Below are 18285 nucleotides of genomic sequence, written 5' to 3' on the forward strand. Positions count from 1 at the left end.
TGATTGGATTAAGTCCAAGATTCTCGGATGTTATGATTGCTTCACCGGGATGCCACTTCTCTCCTTTTGCCTCTTGATTGGGCAGATGTGGTCATGCGCTACAAGTTGCCATGGTGACGTTTGGGGGTGGGCTCGTAGGCGGGTGGGAAGTTGTATGCGTCTAATTGGCTGATCGTCCGAGATAGAATTCCTGTGATTCGCCTTATTATTCCTCGCTCCCCCTGAACGAAGTTAGAGGTGTCACGTGAGGAGAAAGGGTGCTCGACTGTGGGAGCGAAAACGAGCGCGGAGCTATGAAGTACTACGAGGTGAGCCGCTGGAATCCGAGGGCGTCGCGTGGGGTCGTGCGGTAGTGGCCATTGCTCAGTGGTCAGAGGGGAGAGTCAGGTCCTTGCTCTCTGACCTAAGGGAGGTGGTGGGTACGACGCACGCGTGGGATTCCGTCTTGTGGAAAGCGCGTACGCGAGCGTTTGTGCCGAGAGGGAAGGTACGCATGTGCGACAGCTCGAATAAGCATGCGCTGGAAGTTGGAGGGAAAGGGGATGAAGTTTTAATCGAATTTAAAGTGTGTGCAGTCCTTTTCTACTTCGTTGGCATGCTGTGTCCCTCTGCAAGAAAGTGGTCTCTTCAGCCTCGCAGACTGCTTCTACTTCTTGCGAAGGAACTCCATGACACTCCAAAAATCTTGTATTTATATACGTTGGTCTTTTAGAGTGTTTGTATACGTTGGTCTTTTCGTTTCCCCTTTCTCTGTGTGTGAAAACTTGATCTTTCTTGTACTAATTGAAGCTCTCTACTTTTCTTGTCGGCTAGGGGGAGCAGATTTCTGTGTCTGATCTTGCTTGTTCTCTTCATGCGTTAAGCGACAAACTAATCTTGTCCAAAGATATTCTGAATTTTCTTTGAAGAAAGAAGTGCTCCAAATCAGGGGTTTTCAGACTTCTTCAGACTGTGGAACCTGTTAGTTAAAAAAAAAATTAAAGATCCCTGACCAAGCTCCATTGATAGAAAATTGGCTGTGTCCAAATGAACTTCTTTTTTTGCCCTTAGTCTGTCATGGAACCCAATCAAGTTCTTGCAGAACAATTTGAAAAACCCTGCTCCATATTGTTGCCAGATTGACATGGAAACAATGCCTTTCTGCATATATTCTTCAGGTGTCTTTCCATAGGTATGAAAAAAAAAATGATCATATTCTGGTATTTCTGGAAGGCGGTGTTCAATGAGTGGTAGTAGTGAAGTGTCAAATTTAGAAATCTTAATTTTTTTAAAGTATTATTTTTTTTCTGTGTGTGTGTTTCTATACACATTATAGTTTCAATATATATTTTCTGCTTTTACCTCCAAATCTTTCTGCTGTTTCTCTAATAATCTCTGGGTCTTTTCTGTTGTTCTTTGCCATGATTCTGATTACTCAAGAGAACCTAAAATTCATTGTGCAAGGCAGCTTTGATATGTTAATGTTTTGGCTTGTTCAGTTGAACAAGTATTGCAAACCTTACTATTATTTTATCTCTGTACAAAGTTTAATCTAAATAGGCTAACAAAACTTAAAAACTTAAAACTAATTATGCTTAGCATGGTGTACAGATGTTGCTACTATGGTAGTAGCTGACCTGGCAATATAGTGTTTGAGAGGACAAAGGGGTGAGGGAGGTAGGATATAAAGAGGGTAATATAATTTGTCCTGTCTTTTTTAAGACAAGCAACTGTGTTGCATTGTCATAAGCTTAAAATGTAGCTTTTGTGACACAATTCCTAATAATTATAGGTGGGAATGTTACAGCATTGTTATTGATTGCTATAATCTTTGTTCAGGATTGTTCCTTTATCCTGAAACTTGAATGCATGGTAGGGTGCTTGAAGAACATGTTACCTTCATATTTTTTGAGGTCAGCTTCTTTCTAAGACTGAAAGAGAAACAGGGACATACATCTTAAAAACATAACCAGCAACTGTACATTAGTAAGATTATTATCTCCTGAGTGCCACAGATCTCTTATTGGGGCTTCAGATTAACATAACTTTCTGTCTGCAATCTAGATTAGTTTTTGCTCAAAGTGGATTTATATTTTATTCTGGTGGACTCTGCTAAAAATATCCCCAATTCTCAATTTACTGAATGTTTGCCAATTTATGTAGTAGAATAAGGGAGCCTTCCAAAAGGCTTTTGAACTTCATTGAGGGTCTTCTCTCATTTAATATAATAGACTGGTAGCTTCTTGTATTTGATCTGATTACTAGGCATGTAATAATCATAACTGATGTCCTTGTTTGATCTTTAGCAATCCACTTTATAATTGTTTTCAAAATATAAAAAGCAAGGTTGAACATTTATTTTAAAACTCGATAGTTTATCTGTTCTAATACTTCTGTTTAAAACAAGGGCTTTCAAATTATGATTTGGAAAATATTGAGACTACTTAGAAATTTCTTTATAAGAAGTTGTGTAAATTATATTTCCTAAAATACAACTTGACAGTTACTGTCAGGGTTCTCATGAAATATGTATAGTAGCTGAAGAAGAGTATGGCATGTTTTGTAACTGTGTTCACTGGGAGTAATAATGTCCAGCAGGTCTTGTCAGCTGAGTATATGCCCTAATACATGTCCCAATGTCCTCTCTGTGTGGTGTAGGTCCTACAGAAGACAAATTTATGTAGTAATTAATCACTACTTATCTAAGAGAATATGGGTCTAGATTACAAAGTCTGAAATATAACATTCATGTTAAATGGTTGTCTATATTGTTTTATGACTATGACCACCAGTCACAGCTCCTGTCTAGGAGGCTCCTGCTCTGGAGACAGTTGCATGGCTTAAAATTTGTAGGTGTTTGGAATGTTTTTAGAGAACAACGATTCTTGTATGAATTACTCTGATATTTTTCTTTCTCCAAGAACACAATGTAACTTGTAAATGTTGTTTGCAATACAGCATTTGCACATTTGCCTTGCAATCTGGAGATATCCTGAACAGCTAAGCATGCTTTTCCAGCCATGAGATCAGAGCAGCCCTTGCACCTGTCCTGTAAATGGATATATGCTTAGCAGTGCAACTGTACTAAGATTGGCTATTTGCATTGCCTGCTCAGCTCAGCAGTTTTTCAAATGGCTCTATCTGAATACTGAGCAGAAGAGTATTTAATATCTCTTACCACAATACCTTGATCTGGTAGAGAATAATAACCTTTCTCAGAATCAACTGGGAATATCCATTATTTACTGACAGTTTGTAGTTTCTTCTTTCATTAATTTCCTGATTTTAACCTTCATCATTAATAGCAGAGAGATGTCTAAGCCTGACTCTTCTATCCACCTGCTCCCCAAATGGCCATGTGGGCTGAGGGCACAGGGACCTTTAATCACACACACATCTGGAGGGAATTTAATTGGGAAAGACTATCCTTGGAGCCTGTTATTTCTCCAGGTCACATGGCCATTTGCTAAGAAGACAAAGGTCTGCTTCAGGGTGAAATACACAGAATTTTCTGTTACATGATTACCTCCTTAAAATTCTTGCTGTTCTAATGTATTAAAGATCGCACTGAAGATTCTACTCTTTACAATACTCTTAGGACAGAAATAGGCCACCTAGTGTTCTCCAGAAATTTAGATTTAACTTGTTAACTTGTATCAGCCACAGCCAGCATGACCAACACAAAGAATTTCAGGGGTCATAGTCTAAAACATTTGGAGGCCAAGTTACCTACCCTTGTTCTAGGCCATTTTAACTACAAGTGCTTATTTCTCTATTAAGGTAAAGTCTCCTTGAATACTACATGTACAGTATGTTAGCTTTACTGGCAGTGATAGAGAAGTGGTTTGCAATTGCTTTCTGTGATATTTGTCTCCTGTCTAGTCTGGCATAAAACCCTAGTGTTTCTTAGTCTTCCATTCGAGGTCTGACACAGGTTAACTTTTTCAAGATAAGCTGCTGTGACTATTTCTTTACTTAATGTTTATATAGTGTTTCTTTTAAGTTAGTTGTTCAGAAAATGAATACAAATCTTATAAGCCAGTTCTAAACATTTTATTGTACTCTTGTGATCATGAAACAATTAGAGTGAAGCTGTGCAGATGGTAAAAGGCTTGTTGCTCATAAAGTTAATTCTCAATGCTTCTATTTTACTCTGAAGTTGGTGAATAAGGAGTTAATCTCAGCAGGAGGCACAAGACAAAATACACTGAAAGCAAATTCTTTGTTGGGTCTTACAGCCCTTTTCTATGAGTATTCTGTGTGCTTACATGGTCCAGCATATATCACTGTAGTCACATGCAGCCATTCTCTAAGTTAGAGGTTGCGTATTTATTTTTCAAAAATGTTTTGGCCTCCTGAGAATAATAGGCCTATCTAGTTAAGTAAAGATGTTATTTGGTGTTGAGGTTGAAACTTTTTGATTTCCCTTCTGACCATTTTTTTTTTTACTATCAGTGCAATATATATTAGCTTAATATACATATTTTACACCATTTGAGCACAACTTCTCATCCCATTCTTCACACTGTACATTTTCTAAACTATAAAGCAACAGCCTTTGTAATAATTCTATACATGGAGCTTGGACGAGTCCCTTGATTAATTTGAGATGCTGGTGAAGACCAGAACTTTACTGAGTGTTTTAAAATTGTTGCACCTGTGAACCCATCAATATTTTTTTTGCAAGTTAGGCATTTATTTGTGCTCCAAATGTATTTCTCTCTACTTGTTGATATTGAACTAATTTGCTATTTTACAGTTTATTCCTCAATGGAGAGATCCTTTTGGAGCAATTATCCTCTTTTGTTTTAACTGTTCTAAGCAATTCTATTTCATAGTAATTTTATTAAAAATTACAACTATAATGATAAAAAACTAATACAAACTAAAAAAAGAAAAAAGAAATAGAAGGTGCAGAAGAGAAAAAGAAAATAGAAAAGAAAAATAATATAGTAAAGAAAAAGAAAAATATCTAAAGAAATGATTTCCCCCTTCATCAGAAGTATAAACAATTTTAGTAACTTATCACCTCTTAAAATACAATAAATGATCTCTTCTTTCCATAGCCCATCTCTTATGTATAAATGAATACTTAAAACCTGATCATTTCAGTCTTGATCAGCAAAATTCCATTAAGGATTACCGGTGATAACATATCTATTTTAATCTTGATCAAATAAACCAACTTTATTCCTTCTTTTTACTTTTAACAATCTTGATCTTTAGTCCATTCAAGTAATGTCCTCAAACTTGATTTCTTTTCGTTTTTTCTTTGTCCCTTCTCACAAAATTCTTCAAAAGCTTTAACAAGCCTCTTTTGTAAATCCAACATAGGAAAATTATCCAGGTCACTTCTTAGTTTGTCACTTGTATATCCCTTTTAATTATTAAGGCATCAGCCAGTTTCATTTGTATATCCAGGGTAGCATCTTTTTCCATATCATTCTTGTAGCCTGTCATTTTTAAATCCTCTTTCAGATCAGTCTCAGTCTTGTCCAGTAAAACCTGTTCCTCTTCCATAGCATATTTTAATCTCAGTCTGTCTATAGAGGCAGACACTCTTAAAATTAACTTCTGGGTCCATTGCTTAAAAATATCCTTCAATATGTCCAGTGTTAAAATGTTTTGCTCCATTCTGCATTAGTAATTCAAATTTAAGTGTTCTTTTTCTTTAATTGTAATCTTTAATTCCTTCTAGTTCCCTCTAGGACCTTCGAAGTCCCGTCCTAACATGTTTTTTTTAAAAAAGCATTCAAAACAAAAGCATTTTCCCATGGGAAGGATTATTTTAATTAATTCCAAAATCTTATTTCAAATCCATATGGATCCTTAGTCTGTTTGCAGCTTTCCAAAATTGAAGTTCTAATCATCCTTTTGCTGTTTATTAAAAAAAAAATCAAGTCCCTAAACTTGTATTTAACACTTTTTTTTGCTAAGGATTCAAGGAAATTTACCCAGTATTTTAAGACTCGTTGATCCAAAGGTTCCTAATAGCTGAAAAGCAGTTAACAAACAATATCCAAAAGTGATGAGAAAAGGAAGTATGTGAACCCAGGCGATTGAAAGGCGCCGATTGTAGTTTGAGCAAGATGGCTATTCCCTTGTCTCCCAGAGCTCTAAACCCACCAGAGACTGCTGTCTTGTGGTCTCCTTGTGAGGAGCAACTGTCTGGAGCACCTGTGAGGGATCTCAAGTCCTCTCCTTGTCCAGAGAGGAATTACAAAAAGCCAGTCTACTCACTGGCTCTTCATTCCACCATGGTTGCATCTTCAGTTCACAATTTCTTCCCCAGAAGTCTGTTCTAAGCAATTCTAAATAATGTTGATTTCAGCAAATAATGGTCCTAGCAGATCCCACTATTTCTATCCTTCCATTGCAAGTTCATTTATACCTATTTTTGCTTCCCCCTCCCCAGTTACTATTGCATGTTGTGTTTCTTCTCTTCTAACTACCACATTTACTAAGGGGTCTTTATTAAAGATAAATATGAAAGCTTTGACTAAGGTTCAGTTTGGACAGTTTTAAAATTGTATGTTTTCCAAATATACTGGCTATGTGCAGAAATCTTGGTCCTTTTATATTTTATTATATATTGGTGACTGTGTAAGAATTTTTTTTTTCCTGTATCTCTATCCCAAGGTTAATGTTAACTGCATAAAAATATTTTTTCAAATCATAAAATTACAAATTAGAATTAATAAGCTTCATTTAGGCTGCATTTACTTGGGAATTAAGACCACTAAATATTATAAGACTGACTTATAATTGTCCATTTGCTGTCTTACATTTACAAATGTTTCTTTGGAAGTAGTTGGCTAGTACATGCTGCCATTTGTGCACAGCTTGCAGCATTTGTTTCCATGGGCATGATGTAAGAAATTCAATATAAAATAAAAATCAAGCTCAAAATGAAACATTTGGTGAGTTACATTTAAAAGGTTAAGTTTGCCTCTTATGAGCTAATTAGAGAAAGAACTTTTAATAATTTATTTTAGTAAGGGTATATTTCCCTCTCCCCTCCAAATCCTCCACTCTTCATCTGTTTTATTGAGTTCTATTGAGTTTCACCAGTTTGAATAACTTAAGTAAATGAGATAATTATCTGCTACAGTGGTGTGCACTTTGTCAGCAAAAAATACATTTAATGTGTAAGCCAACTGAGTTGCTTTGTAGAGCAACTGTAGGTGTACCAATCGAAGCGAAGGTAGGTGTCTTTTAGTTGTTAAAATTTTGTTATACACCAGAGGGTGCTGTCAGCTTAACTTTGGAGAATGTGCATTTCAAATACGATCTCCAGTGTTTTCCTCTTTTTTTCTCTCCCCTAAATACCAACTGGTATTTAGCAGAAAGACCAAATCCCACTGCAGCCTGGCGCAGGATCTATTCCTATTGCTGAAGTGCTATCCATGAATTGGCAGAAAACTACTCCAGTATGAGATCTTTTGCCTCCATTGCCTATCCCTATTCTGCATCTTTGGGTCTGTTTTGCTTCACTGATAAATGTTAGTATCCTGATTGTCCACCTGCAGGGTGTGTTAATCAAAACAGTTGGTTGATTCCTCTGGTTTTGCTTTCCTTTCCCCCCTCCTAATGTAATTAGCTGGTGGGAAAACATTTCCAAATTATGAAAGTGATGCAGAAATTAGGTGGGACTAACAACTATGAACTTCTGTAATCTTCCTTTTGATAAAGACTAAGCACTGGAAAGTGAACAGGTTCATGAAGGAGCTCACAGTGGTCATATGAATAAACACAAATGCTGACTTCCCCTAGTTCTGAAAAACAGAAGAGTGTAGTTCTAGTGTTCTTGGGCAACTCTGCAAATAAACTTTATACAGCATCAGCCCCATGCCAGTCTTTTGCAGGCAGCAGAAAATTCTGTGTAAATGCTAACATCCACTGTTGTGGATGTTAGCAACCTCTTCCAAAAAAGATCAAGCAGGAGAAAGCCCCCATCTCTTTGCAGAAGTTAGAAAGTATCTTCCACACTTCTGGAATGTTTTACAAGCCAAGAGAAAAAACAAACAGCAGTAGAGGATATAACTTAGGAATTGGAGGGAGGCATGTCCATATTGGCCTGAAATGGGTAATAAGTGCCTAATTTTTATTACTCATGATGGAATGGGCAGTGAAGCCTGTCAGATTTTATATATCTTGCAACTTGATACTGGTAGCTTAAGGGCAGAAACACTAATTCCAGTACAGCTAAGGATGATGTAAGCCTATCTCACTTTGTGGGCTGGGAACCCAGCAAGAAAATGTTGCCTACGTAAAATGATGTTTATGTAACAAATTAAGTGCAAGTGGAGAAAGGCCTGCAATCTCTATCCCACCTTCTGCAAGTCCTTAAATCAAGCACATCTTTTCCAGGGATTCACTGCTGGTGAAAGTCAGCTTTGTGATCTCAGGAGACAGTGTAGCTGTTTTAAGTACTTGCAGATAGATGTTACATGGGTGTCCTCATGTCCTCCAAAGCACCTTTTTCTCTTTGAGTCTGAAACAGTACACAGCGGTATACAATATTATGTGTGAATCTGGCTATTACAGCTCTTATTAGTGTGTAGAAGTCTTTATATATGTCTTGTCTCTCTGTTTGGAATTGTGTTGTAAATGCCTCTACCAGTTAAAACTTGATCGTCATTAAGAAGGATTACATTAACATTCTTTAAGCTTTTAATCATAGCCCTCTGTATCCAGTGTATTTTGTAGCAAAAAGCCATATTTCACAAGCTATTTATCTTCCAGGATCTTAAGAATTTCAGCTGGGGTCATTCTTCAGGTGCCGTATCCAGTGAGGCAAGGCACATTGCTACCAGACAAATTGTCTTTTGGGTGTTGGTCTCCTGCCTATGGAACACCCTCTTCAGAGAGGTTTGCCTAATGCCTCACTGTAATTTCAATGCTACAGCTTCTTTATTTTCCCAATTTTTGAAGTATTTGATGCTTTGGAATTTAAGGGGTAGTGCTATTTTACTTTCTGCTGTTCTCTGTTTAGAGGTTTAATGGTTTTAAGCTGATTTGTAATATTTTAATTTATTTTTTTATATTTTAAACACTGTCCTGAGAACTTATTTAGTAGACAGTACATAGTACAAGAATAGCAACATAAGCTAAGTGGATACTATTTTCTGGCCTTCACCTTTTTAACATAATTCAGGATTTATTTTATGCTCAGTTTCTGGGATGGTGGTGGTGAATCTATCCTTGTGCTCCTTCATCTCTCAGCGGCTTTCGATACTGTCAACCACAGTATCCTTCTAAGCTGGCTTCATGGGTTGGGGATTGGGGGCACTGTTTAATGATGGTTCTTTTCCTTTCTCCAAGGCCAATTCTAGTTGGTGTTGGTGGTGGGAGAGATCACTTCCTAGGCCCCTCCTATGTCAGGTGCCACAGCAGCCTACTGTCTCTCCTCTCCTTTTCAACATCAACATGAAACCACTGGTGAGGTCATCCACCCATTGGGGGTTTGGTATCATCAATGTGGGGTTCAGTACTGTATCAGGAAACCCTTTGTACAAGTCTATCTGGTGCACCAATTGCACCCTTTCCTAGATCTGAGGGCCCTTAAGATAATCACTCGTGCCCTAGTCACCTCAAGGCTTGACTGTTGCAATGCTATCTACATGGGCCTGCCCTTGAAGACTACCTGGAAGCTTCAACTGATCCAGAATGCAGCAGTGCAAGCAGTAATGGGCATGCTTCAGTATGCCCATGTAACACCTCTACTTCGTGAGCTGCACTCATTGCTGGTTTGCTTTCAGGTGCAATTCAAGGTGCTGGTTGTTACCAATAAAGTCCTACATGGCATAGGGCCTACTTACTTGATGGGCTTCCTTTCTCCCATAACTTCTACCTGGCTGATTCGATCCTGCAGGGTTGGTTTACCCTAGGTTCCTTTGATTAAGCAATGCATCTGTGGGGACCCTGGAAGTGTTCCTTCTCTGTAGTAGTGCCTGCCTTCTGGAACAATGTTCCCCCTGAGATCTGGGTGGCCCCACTCTGCTGTTGTTTAGAAGAGCCATGAAGACCTGGTTCTTCAACCAGGCCTTTGGTGAGGGAGAGTGAGACCCCTTACTTCATCGCATTTGCCATCTTTTATCTTTTATTGATTTTATTGTAATTTCTTTGATAGTTGTGAGCCACCCAGACTTGTTGAGAGTTGGACATCACACAAGTTTAATAATTATTATGATTATTATTAATAATATACTGAACCACTCTGTTACCACATTTGTTTATTCGGCTTCTAGATTTGCTTATCTTTGCTGTCACTATAATGCAGCCTTTCTCAACCTTTTGACCCTGGAGGAACCCTTGAAATATTTTTCAGGCCTCAGGGAACCCCTGCACATTCAGGCTCAAATATAGAGCCTGTTACAAAATTATTATATTTGTTTCATGTGTAGTCTGTATATATGCATTAACAGCGCTTAAACTAGTTCTTAAAGTAAAAATAAAGAATGAAATTTACCTCTTTAATGTGAAGTTGCCTGAATTTGAAATAATTTTTTAAATAAATTGTGATCTCCCAGGGAATGCTTAGTGACCTCTTGCAGAACCCTAGGGTTCCATGGAACCCTGGTTGAGAAACCTTGCTATAATGTCTAAATGGCAATCACCATCTTGCTACATCTCAAAGATGCTTCACTGCACTCATCTGAAAGGTGTCAAATATTTCTCTTGGCACCATGCCCACAGCTGTCTCTTTTACAAATTGGAAAGTCAAGTCTAACTTATTTCTACATCTTCACTCTTACTGAAGGGTGTTGAAATTGTCCAGACTTCTGCCAACTATCTTTCCCTAACTACTTCAAGAATACTGGAGCTATGATGAAATGAACATTGCTTTTTATTTTTTACATTCATGAAAGTTACTTGAGAATATTTTAGTTACCTTGGATTCCAAAGTAAAACTGCCCAAGGAATTTTGTTAGGCCTAAGTCTTGAATTTAGCAACTGACTGTAGATTGTGTAACTTGAAGAACTGATAGAAATTATGGAGTGAAACTGTCATAAGTAATGGAATTCCCTTTTGGGACATAAACTTCTTAACGCTTGTGTCTTGGGGAATGTATTAGATGGATAGAAACAGCAGGGAATCAGTCTGACACAAGTTAGAGTTGTTAATATTTTCAGTCAGCGGGGAATTAAGAGATACTATTACTACATTCTTGCACTGGCTTCAGTTGCATCTGAGAGCAGGAGGGAGGCAGAACCATAATTTCCTTTCTGATACTCTTCATACTTATCTTGATAACAGCACATGCACCTGTAGTGTGGCAGACATAGCCAGCCAAGCTTATGATTATGCTGCAGACTCTTCTAGGGCTTTCTGCCCCCCCCCACCTCCCCTGGTCGCTTTCTCTTCTAGCTAGAAACTCTTGTGCTGCATTCAGATAACTACCTCAGAACAAACCAGTGAGGATGGTTTGTAACTATACTACTTATAGGCACAAAGATTCTGGCTATGTCTGCTGCTTCTGCCTGCCTGTTGTCCAATTTCATCTTGAATCGTGACAAAAGTACTTGTTGCCCATAATCACATAGGACTGCAGAACTGGATCCAGCTTTTGATTTTCCAGGAGAATTTTATATGCAGTTTTCTTTCTTCAAGTAGACTGGATGTACAGTGGCCAGTGGCCACTTTGCCATTCATATGTTTAATCTGTCCCAGAGACAGCCATGGTAGATTTTATGCATTTAATAACTTTCCAGTTATCTACGAGCACAAGCCTACACTAAGCACTACAGATTTATTTGCTTCTGCAGTATATTTGTCCTGTAGATAAAGCCCATCATATTAATACATAAACTACAATTAATTAAAGCAACAATTGAAATAGTATGGACTACAAATACCACATAAATCAAATAATTTAAATGCAGCTTAGCATAGAAATATTAGAAATTAAAAGCCCTGGGAACTTAAAAAGATCTTTGTAGGAATTAAAAAGATAACAGAGTAGATACAAGGCAGCCTTTTTAGGCATTGTATTACATAGCTGACAAGCTATTCCCGAGAAAGCTTGAATTTATTCCACTGAGCAGCGTTATTCTAGAGAATTTGGAAGAAAGCTTCTGATAACTTTAGGGCTCAGATAGGCATATACAGGAAAAGACACTTCTTAAAATACCATGTCTATGAGCCTGTCTTATGAGTCAGGTCTCCCTAAACAGGTGTAGAGAGTTATTAATGCTTATATAAAATAAGTATCAATGTTTAAACTCTGCTCTTGAATTTTGTAAGCTGTTAAAAAATTAGCTATTTATTTAAATTTATTTCAACATTTGAGCATAGATTGTGTGTGCCTTTGTTATGCCAAGGTGGGAACATTTTCTCTAAGACAGAATTTCTGTGTGCTGAGGTAGAGATTTATTTAGTCTCTATAGTCTCCCTGGTCAGACTTGGCAAATTGGATACCTGCAAATTCAGTTCATCCAAGAAAGGGATATTACATTCAAATGTGGTATTATGAACAGCCTTCTAGAAGGTCTTCAGCATTGAATTGTAAGTGACATATCTATCTTGGTTGAGGCTACATACTAGGAAAACAGCCCTGCCTATGTGCTGTATGCCTCTTCGCATTTTTATGTTTTGTTTTCATTGCAATTCTCAGCCAAGCAACTTGTTAAGAATGATGTCTGAGTGGATATTTCAGCAAATACCACCCTTATTTGCAAGAATTCTTGCATAAAATGTGTGCCTGAAATAGTGGGTAGTATATACAAGCTTGATTAGGATTAGCAATTCAGATGTTGATCTCTATATTCCACTCTCTTCCCTCACCCCTCACACCAACAACACTTACTTACCAGGGCTTCTTGCTTGTTTCATATTAGTTGGGTTCTGTCTGGATTAGTTCTTCTTTCTTTCATGTTGATTTTTTTAATTTTTCCAACAGACTTATCTGAGAGGCTTCAGTTGGAAGCTGCTGTATTTTCAATATATTCTCATGTTTCTCCCGTTTCTCTGGCATCAAGTTGTTTTTCTGGGACGTTACTCCTTCCCTTAGTAGATCATCATACTACCTTCAATTCTTGCTGCGCAACTGATTATAGTTTACAATAGCTTAATTCGGTCAGTATGATCTATGTGTCGCTTTCCACTGGAATAAATTCTTTGTTCTAGAAGCTCTGAGGTATGAGTGTGACCATTCCTGTCTGAGGCACAGTTCTATTAATACCCCTGTTTGGAGCTAATCCTTGGTATCTGTTGGAAGTGCTGAACAGATTCCAAATTCTTGTCCCACTCAAGACAGCTCTTAATTTCATAGAGCCTATAAGCTCTTATATAAATGAGAAAAGAAGGAGATTATGCTTGTGTCTTTTGGAAGGAGAGATTACTACATTTGTTTAACATAAGAAAAGCTTTGTAGTATTAAATATAATAGTATAATTTATCTAGTTCAAGATCCTGTCATTATTAGTAACCTTGTTCTGAAAGCATAGAATATCAAGAGACTGCTAACATTTGAGGCCTAATTATTGCACTTCCAGTTTGATGAACAGCAAGATGACAGCTGATTTGCAAAGGATTTGTTGTTCATTGGGCTAAAACTGTCTGAAAATAATGACTCTTGCATGCTTACACTTTTGCTTGTCCCCTCTCTAGATATCTTAACAGAGCAAAAGATGGTTTGCCTTAATCCTGTTACTTCATTCACTGGAACAAACTAGGAGCTGAAATAAAATAAGAAAACAAGAAAGAAATCTTAGTGAGCTATTGGAATTTGGTATTTTGTAATTAAACAGAATATCAATTTTGTTTGAACAGGGGATGATAATAAGGCCCATGTTGGCCTTATTTTAATATTAAACTTGTCCCCCCTTTTAAAAAAAATTTCAGTGTTTTATCAGATCTTTTCACTTTTAGAAGAAACATAATATGACTTAATGAGCTTGCTATAAAAAGGTTAAATCCCTCATTGGTACCAGCATGTCCACAGCTTTCAGTCATACCAGGTTTCCAGAGATCATGTGAGTGATCTTGGACATTTTTCGACATACGGTGGTGCATGCTTATAGACACCATCATATGTCAAAAATGTCCAAGATCACTTTTACAATCTTGTATTTATTTTTATTTGGACTGAATTTCTTGGTTCACAAAAAGCCTTTTAGAATATCATAATTGTTCTTCCTTTGTATTGACTGATAACATAATTTAATTTCAAAGAAACAATTATATTTGTTCTCTGTGATCTTAAACTCTGCCACTTGTGGAACTGGCTGGTTAAAGTGGCCAGAGAAAGGACTGGGAGATGGATCCAGTTATGGTACTGTATTCAACACTATTGACTGACTTATGGCAGGACTTGGAGGGAGAAAGCATGACCATCTTTGTCCTCCTAGATGTCTCAGTGGCTTTTGATATAGTTGGCCATAGTATACTTTTAGGATGCCTATCAGGATTGGAAAATAGAGGCATCATATCAGAGTGGTTCTGCTGCTTCTAGGTGGATAGGACCAATTGGTGGCAGCAGATGGGGGAGAGGTTGGCCTTATGGGAACTCTGCTAATGGTGTGCTTTAGGACTTGATCCCTTTCCCCATCCTATTTAACATCTATATTATCAGCCCCACTAGGTAGACCAGATCATGAAATCAACTCCGCAGGAAGGCTAAAACTACTTTTATTGAGATTGGCTATAATAATAGAATCTTAGGATTCCTCCTCTTCCTCCTATTTTTTTTATCTGTTCAGTTGTGTCCGATTCTTGGAGACTGCCTGGACAGGTCCCTGCAGCTTCCTTGGCAAGGTTTTTTGGCAGTGGTTTGCCCTTGCCTCCTTCCTAGGGCTGAGAGAAAGTGACTGGCCCAAGATCACCCAGCTGGCTTTGTGCCTAAGGCAGAACTAGAACTCACAGTCTCCTCGTTTCTAGGCTGATGCCTTAACTACTACACCAAACTGGCTCTCTTCCTCCTTCAATTAGGGAGGTATTTGTCTGAGCTGCTTCTGAATGTTATCTGGATGTTTTGGAATGAAAAAGGCATTACCACTTAGGCAACAGCTTTTGCATATTATTATTATTATTAGATTTTTGTCTGACCTTTTAAATATATATTTTGTCAACTCAAAGCAGCAAACATACCTAATACTCCTTCCTCCTCCTATTTTCCCCACAACAACAACCCTGTGAGGTGAGTTGGGCTAAGAGAGACTGTCCTAACAGCCAGGAAACACGCTGAGACAAGGAACTGGTCTCTAATGTTTATTGCTAGTACATAACAGGAATCCTAACAAACTGAAGAAGCGTGGGAAAACCCAGACATATAAACCCCAAAGGTTAAGGCGGTCCTGATCTGTGTCTCTTTGAATGGCTGACCAATTCCTCAGTGCTATGCATGCGCTTGACAGTCTGGATGGGAGCCCCCTGCTCGCCATCCTTACTCATGACATCGACTGGCCCAAAGTCACCCAGTCTGCTTTCATGCCTAAGGAAGGCCTAGAACTCACAGTCTCCTGGTTTCTAGCCCAGCACCTTAACCACTAGACCAAACTGGCTCTATATATCTCCATCAAGGTCATCTTCCTTACTGTCTACACTGTGAAGCCACTTGGAATAGTCATATGCTGGCTTGGAATGAAGTATCCTTGATATACTGTTGACATCATGTTATCTAACTCTACCCTAGGCAAAATGGGAGATATAGTAAAAGTTTTGAACCAGTCCTTGGTGGCTATCAGGGTCTGAATGTGGAGAAACAGAAGCCTAGAGTGGTATCAACTCCAGAGTGATATCAACTTTGATTCTTGATGTAGGGGGTGGGGGTGTTCCCTTAGAAAGTACAGGACCCACAGCCTGGGCATCCTCCTGGACTCATGGTTGGAAGAACAGATGGAAGCTAGAACAGGATATACTGAGGATGATCACTCATGCCCAGGTCATCTCTCGTCTCATTACTGTAACTCACTATACACGAGGCTGCTCTTGAAAACCACCTGGAAACTTCAGCTGATGCAAAATTCAGCAGTCCGCATGGATACCCATAGGTCTTGCTGTTGCCATATTATACCTCTTCTTTGGGAATTGCATTGCCTGTCAGTGTGTTTCTGAGTACAAGTCAAGGCACTGGTTACTACTATTAAAATCCTATATGGCTCAGGAGGTGAGTATCTAAGTCTGTCTTCCTAAATAGACTCTACTGACATGATTTGGATCATCAGAGAGTGCCTGTCATGTGCGCCGTTTCAATGTATTTGATGCATCGTAACGTTTCGCATGTCATTAATTGGATGCGTGTTTCATTTGTCTAGGGAGGATGGGAACAATTATCTTTTGGCTTTGCTTTGGAATGTATTTGTGTTATCTATTGCGCTCAAGGTTACTTTCCCAGGCTAGCAACTCTGACGATTGCTAGCACCTGTGCCGGGCGGGGCTGTTACGAGGGAGGCGGGATACGTTTGAAGCAAGGGTTTAAGTTTGTATTTGGCGCGCTTTTGCTCATTCTCAGCTTTCTCTGTATTTGTCTTTAGTCCTCTAATAAATCAGATTTCATTTAGCATCCTCTTGTGAGTCTGAGTATTTGGGGCTAGGGCAATCATTACAGTGCCTGCTGAGGATCCCCTTCTTCCATGAGGTACAACAGAAGGGGGCTGATAGTGGGCATTCTGTTTGGGGACTCCCCTTCTGTTTATAAAACAGTTTTTAAAACAAATGAAGCATTTTATCCCCTGCTTGCCTTGACTCTCATGGCCTTCCAGAAGCTGGCTTTTCTAGAAGGCCTTTGGGTATTGATTGCTGAGCCATCAGCCCCAGAATTGTTTTACTTCTATCATCATCATCATCATCATCATCATCATCATCATCATCAATGTTATTGTTTCTACCAATAATATTTACACACCACTTAAAGTCTATTGAAATTGAGGCAGTAGATAAATTGCATAAAGAAATAATAAATCCTGACTTAAATGAAATTAGGATTTTATTTGCCAGGCTGACTTATAACTTTTCAGGCTATGCTCAGTGAAACACCAGTAAAACTAATTTCTTCTCCTTCTTCCTTTTAATTTTCTTGCATTCAGAGAACCTGCCTTGAAAATCAAAACTCCCTTAAAACATTAATTGTTTGGTCTAGTGGTTAAGGTGCTGGGCTAGAAATCAGGAGTCTGTGAGTTCTAGTCCCGCCTTAGGCATGAAAGCCGGCTGGGTGACCTTGGGCCAGTCTCTCTCTCTCAGTCCAACCCACCTCACAGGGCTGCTGTTGTGGGGCAGATAGGAGGAGGAAGGAGTATTACTCCTTGAGTTATTTATAAAAATAATAAAAGCGGGATATTAAATAAATAAATAAAAACAAATAATTGTACATCTTAGTTTGTTTTTGTATTTTATTTTTATGGTGAAATGTAACAACCAAAATATAATAAATAGTAGAATAATAATAATGCAGTGGTAGTACAATTAAATAAGAAATTAATACATTACAATGATTAAAAATATTAAAACTAAAAATAAGGAATATGCAAATAACTGTAAGGTAGGTAGTCAGGCATCTTGCTTAATTATACTTAAGAAAAGCGAGTTCAAATGCATGTATGTTTTGTAACATGGGTCTTAATTTCTCTTTAAATAGTCTCTCATGCAGTTGTTTGCTCTCCATTTGTGAAGTATATTCCTACTTATTTCCCCAAGCTAAAGGAAGGCAGAGATTTCTTTAGTAATAGACGAAAACTCCTTTTGTATGAATACTGTTTCACTTGGATGACTATTTTAATATTGTAAAATGAGTTATTTGTTTTTAATTATCACACAAAAGAGCTCTTGGCCAGCATCTGTGGAGATTTATCCCCACGTTTCCTTACAATATTTTTTTTCCAGTAGACAGGCTGAAAAGGCGAAGTTCACTGTTGCCCAGACAATTTTATAGGAACAGGATCTTATAGACCAAGTTTAACTATTACAACACACTCAAGTTTAAGTTATTCACTTTAGGCATTTATAGGAAAGCTGATATAAAGAATTCTGAACAATTAAACTAAGGATCAATCCAGTTCATAACAGCAGTCTCCCATATCTGTATGAGAAATCTATTACATTGTATAGATAGGAGCACTCCCCCACATTATGTCCTTACCATCAGACATTTAGCAGTATATAGACTCTGAACATGGAGGTTTCATATAACTAAAGTGGCTAAGGATGAAAATCATAACAAAGTAGAAAGGAATCCAACTGTGGACTTTTAATTTCCTGGGTTAAACTACAGGTAGTCCTCGCTTACCCATTGCTCATTCAGTGACCATTCAAAGTTATGATGGCACTGAAAAAAATGTATGACTGGTCCTCAAAGTTGTGACTGATGC

The 18285-nt window shown here is 38.0% G+C and overlaps 1 protein-coding gene across 1 annotated transcript in view; it reads left to right on the forward strand.

Moving 5' to 3' along the window:
- Positions 1-202: 202 nt before the first annotated feature.
- The window catches only part of TECR (trans-2,3-enoyl-CoA reductase), a 58658-nt gene continuing 40575 nt past the window's right edge, over positions 203-18285 (forward strand). The window contains exon 1 of the mRNA XM_063292546.1: positions 203-308. Coding sequence (XP_063148616.1) covers positions 294-308 — 15 coding nt within the window. The 5' untranslated portion in view covers positions 203-293. The remainder of the gene's footprint in view (positions 309-18285) is intronic.

The sequence above is a fragment of the Candoia aspera genome, chromosome 2 (genome assembly GCF_035149785.1).
Source record: "Candoia aspera isolate rCanAsp1 chromosome 2, rCanAsp1.hap2, whole genome shotgun sequence".
Classification (NCBI taxonomy): Eukaryota; Metazoa; Chordata; class Lepidosauria; order Squamata; family Boidae; genus Candoia; species Candoia aspera.